Source organism: Poecilia latipinna, unplaced genomic scaffold (assembly GCF_001443285.1).
Source record: "Poecilia latipinna isolate Pla-1442-1.1 unplaced genomic scaffold, P_latipinna-1.0 Scaffold3461, whole genome shotgun sequence".
Lineage (NCBI taxonomy): Eukaryota > Metazoa > Chordata > Actinopteri > Cyprinodontiformes > Poeciliidae > Poecilia > Poecilia latipinna.
The window spans coordinates 5,478-14,828 of record NW_015116077.1 but is presented as its reverse complement, the minus strand read 5'-3'; the positions used below and the strand labels follow the sequence as shown (position 1 = coordinate 14,828).

General features: G+C 36.9%; 1 protein-coding gene across 1 annotated transcript; it reads right to left on the bottom strand.

Moving 5' to 3' along the window:
• Positions 1 to 1,730: 1,730 nt before the first annotated feature.
• LOC106941023 (interferon-induced protein 44-like) lies at positions 1,731 to 6,070 on the bottom strand. Its single transcript, XM_015023941.1, has 10 exons — positions 6,028 to 6,070; positions 5,848 to 5,891; positions 5,551 to 5,556; positions 5,328 to 5,355; positions 5,166 to 5,199; positions 3,701 to 3,902; positions 3,265 to 3,417; positions 2,983 to 3,151; positions 2,691 to 2,791; positions 1,731 to 2,607 (listed from the first exon to the last, which is right to left on the bottom strand). The coding sequence occupies exons 1-10, from the start codon at positions 6,068 to 6,070 to the stop codon at positions 2,446 to 2,448; spliced, it is 942 nt and encodes a 313-aa protein (XP_014879427.1). The 3' UTR covers positions 1,731 to 2,445.
• Between the last annotated feature and the right edge of the window lie 3,281 nt (positions 6,071 to 9,351).

Here is a 9,351-nt window from a genome sequence, read left to right as displayed (position 1 = left end):
GGAAATGCACAGAATTTCGCAACACTTTGTTGAAACAATAATCACTGAGATTATTATTGTTGTTGGGTCATTAATTAGAACACGTTTTGTTGATTTTTTTGCTGTTCTTAAATAAAGTTACGAATGTTTCAAGCAAATCAGAGGAGGACCTGCTGGTCTCAGCCTCCTGGCGGCGTTCAGTTTGTCTCCTAATGCCGAGATCGACTCAAAACCTTCTGAGATTGACGTATTGCACCGCTGCTCTAGGAAAGCACGAAGAGTTCAGAAACAATATGAAATGGGAAAAAAGTTATTTATTAACTGATTAAGTCGTCTTTTAGATTGTTCTTGAAAAACTAATCAGTCATGTTTGATTAGAAGATGCAACACAGCTGCAGAGTGAACCCATTGATTTTCTACAGCAGTCAGCCGCTCCTCTCTTTTGCAGGTACTGCGTATCCCCGCTAAAACCTTTAGGGGTACGCAGTACCCTGCCGTACCCCCTTACTTTCACCCCTGGTCTCTATCTCTGTAAACCAGGGATATAAATATTAGTAGGTCAACATTCTGGATCGGGACTGTCCCTGGATCATGAGGCCTAAAGAACAGCTGTAGACCACTGAGCAAAAGTATGATCTGAAAGGGATTTATGGGTTTATGTAGAAAACTACTTTAAATCACTAATTGTCAAAGTTGGTGTGAAATTGCCAGGTATAAATCGACATGTTCAGTACCAAACCTACAGCAGTACACAACACTGTTTTCTAAAGTTTTGTATGAAATGAGTTGCTAATGGTGCAGAAGTGAAATGATTAAACTCTAATGCAAAGCTTGATGCTAAATAAAACAATAACAGCCATCTATAAAAATGAATAGGATGAAAGTATTTGCTGCATATTGTGTTCAACTGCTTGGCCTTTTTAATTTCTTGATTGTGTTTGCTGTAGTGTAGGTGTACATGTACATATATGTTTTGGGGGAAAAGCATCATATTTAACAAACTGCAGAAAAACGTGTAACAAATAGGTAATGTCTGGGCTTTTTGCTTAGCAAATTGGTTTCAACTTTTCTTCAGTCGAAAAGGCTTAGAAAATATGAACAGAAAATCCTGCAACTTAAACAAGTTTCTTCTTGTTGAACTTGTGGATTTCTGACAATCATATTCAATTGTGTGGTTTTCTTTTAATAAAAATAATGTCAAATCATTCAATTAAAACTGCAGTATGTAGCTTTTATATGTTTTTGTTTGTTTTGTGTTTTAATATGTGTTTTTGTGTCGTGACAGCACCCCACTGCAGATGTGAGAATATCAAAATAAAATTTAAATGTTTAAACTATTAACTACTATTATTCTGACAACACTTTATAACTTATTTAATTAAAACCTTGAGTACAAAAACTGGATAATTGAAAATATTGGGAATTTGGTGTAAAATAAAAACATAATTAACTATTGCACATATTATACAGTTTGCCAAAGTTAACACAAAAAAGTTACACAACTTACTGCTGTGAGCTCATCTTTCACAAACTGTTTAAGTTCAAAATCTAAAACCTTTCAGATTTCTTTGACCTAAAGAGTAAAAGGTTAGTAGAAACAGAACTACATGTAGTTTAAATGTTTTACAAATGACTGGTTTGGAAAACCTGTTGCAGAGTCCTTAGAACCAAAGAACTTAGAATACAATAGTGTCATGCAGTTTTTATTGCTCTATGTATTATTGACTAAAACAAAATGTAAGGGAAGCTGATTTTTAATTAATTAATTTTTTTATTTAACATGATTCAAACTGTAACATTATTTTATGACTATCATACACATTTATAGATCGCTTTCCAAATGTTCTATGATCAATGAACCAACAATAGAAACGTGTGAAACGTTGACCTGAAACCGCTGTGAAAACTTTGGTGGCGACTTTTCTCAAAGTGGAAAGTGATACGCAGGATGTAAATGCATTCAACATCAACCAAACAAATTACAATACAGTCATAGGTCTAAAAAAATTATGTTATGAGCAACTACAGGCACTTGTTTTACTAACATTTTAAAAAAAACATACAACAGAACTTAATGTAACAAAAAGTTTGTTAATTTAACTAAATGAATAACATGAGCGTAAATGTGTTGCTTTTTCTATCACTATAAAAGACCAGTAAACAAATGGATAAAACGGAATATTGGTGCATCTAAGTGAGCTCTTTACTTTTTACCAAATCTATTCCCAACTGACCAACATTACGATTGTAAAAGCACATTGTCCCTTTAATTATTCCTTATTTCACCAAAAGGCTTATTTTAACAGAAAATGGCTGAGAGAGAAAAGCAGGAAACATGTGTAAAGGTCATGGTCATAAAACCTCATACTCAACCGTTATGTTCTCCTCAACCACTATGTAGTGATACACATAACCAACATTACTGCTGTGATTTTCATGCACATCCCCACAAACAGTTTTGTGGCTTCACAGTTTGTCGGCGTAGTCGTCTCCGAAGTCAATCATCAGCCTCAGAGCACTCAGGATCAGAGTGGTGACGTCTGAATTCAGCTGAATTTCATCACTGTAGTTCTTCACTGGGAGGATGCAGTTCATTGGGATCCCCAGGCTGGAGCTGAAGTCACCCATCTACATAAAACACAATAATTGTTTTATTTTTTGTACATTTTTAGGGGGTTGTCCCGTTTAGAATAAATCTTTCCTTGACTCACCTTTTTCTTTAAATGTTTGCTCTTGTAGACGTTTTTCAGATCTCTTTCTGTTTCACCACAGGCTTCATCAACGTGGCTGAGAATCGCCAGCTGAGGGATTCCTGTGGATACAGAGATACAGACTCTAAGCATGGAGTTACTCAAGAAACTCCAAATGTATTTAAACAATATATTTAAATAACTACATCCACAGGAGTGTGATGAAACATTTATGATGACATAAAAAAGTAAAAAAATAATAATTTCCTTTATTGTATAATAATATTCTAAAAGGAAATTTAATGTTTCTTACCCAGCTCACTGGCTGCTTCTCTGATTTCCCTCATCTTCTGTAAAACAGACTGATTCATTTGTGCTGCATTAGCAGAATAAATGCAGACCAGAACATGAACTCTGTCACTGATGGACGGGGAAGAGGTGTAGCCATGATCACCATCAGAAAGAGGAGATACAGGATTGAACTGTGGAAATAATATGATGTATATTCAGTAATTTATTTTCCACATAAAGCAAGCAAATTAAAATGCCTTTAAAAGAAGGATTTTTTTTAAAGCAGAAAAGTTTGCATTTATACCTTATATCCATCCTTCACATGTCCCTTCAAGGCGTTTTTAATGTCATCTGTTCTGACTCCTCTTCCATCTCCGTCCTCCAGACCCATGATGTCATTGAACACAAATGGATAAAAGTTTCCCTTGCTTCCTTTCTTGATTTGATAGGTTTGATACTGGAAGAAAAAAAAGGTGCTTTATGTAAACAGCAGGAATACAGCTGCTAAAATATATGTTTTAACCTAAATGTATTTTTACTGAATAAAATTCTAAGTAAGACAGTTCTATAGTCAGTGGTTACATGTTTGTAGCTACTCTGTCAGAAAATGTGTATTTTCTGCCATGTTACTGGGAATATTTACAAGATTGCAAAGAACCACTTAAGAAGACTGAGTTGATAAATCTTGTATTCTAAAAATATGAATAAGATTTCAAAATTAAACAAGGAATTATATTCACAATCTTGGTGAAACTTTGATCAGAGGTTGTGTTGCTGGCCAGAGCTTCATTGGTCATTCTGCCCTGCAGGACGTTGTTGACGGAGTTGATGAAGCTGGACTTCCCAGCACCGACTGGGCCGTACAGCAGGACTCTGATGTGGTTTGCCTCCTCATTTTGAGGCCGAAAATTCTTCAAGTACTGAAGAGCATTCTTGTTGTCTCTGTTAAAATGGAAAATTTAAAATCATAAGTTCAGAAAATAGTTTTTACCATGACAAACAGAGGTGACTAGGCTCCAGGCAAGACCCTGAACCCCAATCAGCCTCCTGGTACTGAGATTGATGTACAGTAAATATGTGAACTTCTAACACTGGGAATTGGTGAATATGACCTGCAATTCACTTTGTGTGATCAGTATGTTGTGGAAATCACTACATACGTTCTGTTAGTTTACAATAAGCTTCAGCTAACTACCCACTGAAACACATTTAACTACTGAGAATCCAAAGTCTCTAATGAATCATTTAAATATCAGTTAAATAAGAACAATTGGGTGCAGTTGATTTCATACTGGCCCACTTTCACCTTTTGTAACTATAATATTACATGTAAAGTGAACATTTAAGACAAAATGTTCAAGTTATGGAGTGTGTTTTCATAGAAATATAGAAATTATGCAACATTATATTGTACACCACAACGCCACACAATTCATCGACTTGATTGAACAGTGGATAGTTGAACCCATTTCATCGCCTACATTTGACCAAACACGTTTAGCTGCATCGATCTCCAGAGCTTCTTCTTTCTAATTCCCTGCCCGTCTTTCTACTTCAATCAAGTGCACCGAAGTGCTACATCAGGTTGCATCTCCAAAAACAATAACTATCTATGGTAGGAAACATCCTCTTAAAAACTGTTTTGTTTCATCTCTAATTATCTTAAAGTACAATTCAGGATAGTCAAAATGTAGCTGTCGAGTCAAAACTCATTTTTAGGTACTGGAATATAATTATGCCCCATGAAGGACTGGTGACCTCCGGCGGTCAACTCACCCATTGACCGCTGGAGATAGGCACCAACACCCCTCCTGGGATAAGGGTGTAAGAGGATAGATGGATGGAATATAATTATAATCAGATGAAACGGACTTTGTTAAATGGCCTGCCACCCTTGACTTCGTGATCGCAGGCCCAATGAAATGTAGAGAGAGAAAACCAGTGCTTGGTTCCCAAACTTTAAACAGGCCCACATTGAATTGTCCCAGTCTTCCTGATTAGGGCTTGTCTAATCCCTGAAATGTGTCATATTGTGATTTCTGTGGCAAAAAAAAACAATAACAAAAATAATGTTATGTAACTTAAACCAATGACCTGGTTATGTTATCAGGGTAAGCTGAAACTGCTTTGATGGCTGATTATGCTGAACCAAAAAAACTAAATTCACCTTCAGGATATAGATCTTAACAAGGCACATTTACTCACCCCCAAGTTATCTCCCTCCATGACGTTCTTAAAACTGTGAAGGAGAATTCACAGCAAAGTCTTAAAACCAGAACAGAGTGTTGAAGTAGAACAATTCATTTCTTTATTGAGGTAAGAAAAACACTTTCTGCTGTGTCAGCATGAATGATAAGTTGTACTCACGTGGAGATGGAGGTGGAGCTGAACGGAGCAAAGAGACACATTACTTAGATTCATAAATGACTAAAAATATAATTAATGTTTATATTAAAGTAATAAACACAATGGGTGTTCTTAAATCTGTAGTACATTGAGGCAGTGGTGGTGAATAGATTCAGTTTTACTCTAAAGTGAGTAAAGAAAAACATTAAAATGAAAAATACAGAGAAGAAACAGTACTTATATTGAGGAGCTAAACAAAACAACACGGGAAATATTGTGAGTTAAAATTTCAATAATTATAATTCCAATACAGTTTCCATTGCTACGCTTTTCAGACAGTCCCTAACTATGATCCAGTGTTTATTCTCAATGGTTAACATTTTTATAACACTTTCTGCTATAAAAACATGTTCAAGATCAGTTCCATTTGAAGGGGAAAATAAAATTAGCTGAAAATATGCAACATATGTACAAAGTGAAGTGAATCAGGGAAATAATCAATGCACATGTCACAACCAAAACAAACAAGAATGTAACTTACATGGTTGTGAAGAGCTGCCTCCCATGACAGTAACAGGAAATACTCTGTGAACACAGAGAAAGGAAGAGAGAATAACTCTCTGTAATGGTTTGTCAGAGCTCTGTAAATCGGCTCATTTGTTTTCCAGTCGTTTAGTGCAGGACCGGCAGAAGTCCCGGTCCTGCCATGACATCAGCGCACTGTGACCCGCGAACACAGACAGGGACGAAAACGCACTCCACATTAACACAAAAATATATCAAACCAACCCGTATTTATTCGTATTTATAGCTGCTTTGTTACTGACAAAACATAAGGAAAAGAAACCTACCTTAGGAGGAGACGTGCTGCAGCAGAGAAAACCGATGTCCTGATGAAAGTAAAAGCGAACGGCTCTTTTAAAGTGCTTCCACAGTTTTACTTTCACTTTCATGGACCATGTGATTTCTAAGAAGAGCACTCACTTTGTGGAAAAAAGGTTTCAGTTTCCACGAGACAGAACAGCAACATAGAAAATCTGAGCTTGTCAACAACTGCAGGATTTTGGCTGACCAACTAATCTAACAAGTATGTGCATAGAGTTGAATGCACGAATGGAATATTATGTCTAATATGTTTTACAAATAGAAACATAATGGTCTCAATGCCAGTAAAAAGTCATGCAAAAAAGAGATAAATCAAAGCTGTGTGGCTTATAATAGAAGATTTAGAGTTTAGAAAACTCTAGAGTTTCTCAATAAATATAATTTCCTCAGAGAAAAGATATTGTTTATTATAGGTTCTGCATATTTTGTATGTCTATATTCAATTATATTGCATTATTTCAAGTCATCAGGTTGGGATGCCTGATGATGTTATGTGGTCATATGCTGATGTCATCTAAGCCTCGCCCCCTGGCAACAGAAAGTCACTTTTTTTCTTGGACAGCTCCACCTCTGACCCCTTTGACCTAATCAAGATGATATTGTGTCAGAAGACAAGTAACAAGTTGGTCTCACTTGCATTAAAGCACAAAGAGAAGGAGTGGGTTTGGCCGCATGTCGGGGTCAGACGTTACGCCGTTGATATACGTTTGGCCCTTAATTCCTCATATTTCAGCCAAGCTGTACCACCCACACTGTGATCAGCCCTAATCCACCCCCGAATAGGAACCCAGTCCAATATTTGGTGGGCGTGGCCTAAGTCCTCCACAGCGCCCCCTACAATATTTTCAAAGTGATCCCCAGGCCATGCTTTAATTGACAATCATAAAATCTGGTAGACATGTGTACCTTGTGAGGACCTACAAAAAGTCTCTTGGAGCCATGGTCCAAACACCACAGGAAGTCGGCCATTTTGGATCAAAGCCACCATCATATGAATGGTGAGCTGCTCTCATATGCACCTTTAGTGTCATAAAACAGCAGGGAAGAGGTCACTGATGCCCCAGACTATTTCAGTTTTACTTTCCTTATCAGGATCAAAGCCGTTCTTTTTTTTTTTTTACAACAGGCAAATGGCAAGGCCACCTGTGCTCAACTCCACAAAATCCTGTGTGCATAACACTCCAAATCTTTACAGCTACAGCTCAGCCAAGCCTCTTTTCTCTTTGTTAGGAAAACAACCACTAACAGTGACAACCTTCTGTCACATGATCTGCTGACCGGAACCTCTAAAACACAGACAGAATCAACTGTTAGTTGAAGTAAACTAACAGAGGGGCTCCTTCAAATGTTTTCTTTTAAGTGTTTTCCGCTTTTCTTTCACCTTTTAAAACCCACATGTTCTATAAGAAGTCTGGATTGTCAAAACCTATTTCATTTTCCTGTTATCTGTGTTGCAGTAGCTGTCAGTGGTGGCCGGTGGAGTGTTCTCTAGGGGGCGCTAAAACTCCAAAATAGACATCTATCAAGACAAACGCAAAGATTTCACACCAATGTATTTACATGAGTAAAAATAACACAAGCAACATCATAATGTCATGTAGTGTTTTACTTTTTGTACAGAAATGTTGCCCTGCTATCTGTTAGAGAAGAAAAAAATCTTGTTGACTCTGTGGTTGAAGTCAGAGATGGTTTTGAAAAGATTCTTGTCCCCTAAGTTCCCCACTTTTTTCACAATACAGCATTACTATGATTAAATCATTGTCTGTAACAGAGTTAAATTACATATGACATGTGTAATTATCATGTAACTAATTCCACAGGGTCTTTTCATTTTTCTTAATACTTTTACGTTGCTGTTGCTCCTTCTGAATTCGTCCCAGCTGAACCTTTTTGTCCGTTGCAGACGGTTAAAAGACTTTCCTGTTGTGCAGGAAACGCCCTGATACAAGATATTGGGCTCATTGTCAAACACAAGTGAAAGTGAAAATGTTTTCTGCAGGGAACCAGTTCATCCAGCAGGTTCTCTCGTTGTGTCAGCCTTAGCAGCAGCAGCAGCAACAGCAGTAACACACAAAAGGTAACAATTGAGTTTTTTAACAATTTTATTGTTGTTACTGGATTGTTCAGAACAAAGTGACTGGCTCATGACAGGTCATTGTTAAATAATATGCTTGTTAATTTAACAATGTGGTGTATTAAAGTCTGTTAATGAAATATCGAGTCGAAGTTAAAAAAAAAAGGTTATTTAAATAAGGTGCAGCCTCATAGGAGGATCCTTCCATCTTTACTTAAAGGGGCAGCACAGCATGCTTTCTAAATAGTGGTATTTTATAGCACAATCAAGTAGCTATGTTTACTTCAGCTGTTAAAAAAATGCTGCACATATCAAATTTGACTTAAAAGAAATTTTACTTTGTAATGTAAAGCCATGAAACTGGGCCTTGGTCACTTTAAGAGATTCCTGCTCTTTCTGAAACTCTGCCTTTGGCTCCTCTATTAACCCTTTACCTGCTATTCACTGAGATGTAGCCCTATAATGAGTTCAGCAGATGCTCAGTTCCACCAGGTGTTTGCTAATTACTGCTGGCTAGTCTGAAGGAGCTGAGAGGGAGAGTCACAGAGTATTTTATTATCTGTAAGCCATAGTCATCAAAATAGTCCACTTGAAATACATGACCTCGTGTATAATGTGCACCTGTAAAACATCAAGAAAGTTATTGTAACTCAGATTATTCAAAACAAAAGAGTTTGTTGTACTAAAATGATGTAAAAAAAAAATAACTTTTAGGATTTGTTAAAACCTTTGGTTTTTAATCTCGATTTCTCTACCATGAAGCAAATTGAAAGTAGGACATGTACATTGTTGCACAGTATATTTAGAAGGCCTTGCATCCTTAATTGTTCATGTTGCTCTTTTGTCTCTTTTTGAGGGAAACCACAAGATGCTTTGTCTTCCAAGTGAGTGATCATCTCAGCTCATGTAAATCAGGATCTTTCTCCGATTTGTTATTATCTGTTCATATTTTTTCTGCTTTGTATTTTGTTCATCAGCATCTGTCAAAGTTCAGACGGTCACTACAGGGTTAACCTATGGCGCCGATGTAGCTCTGATGAACCAAGTGAAACGGAAGGTGAAGTTGGAGGGAACCAACCGGGATGG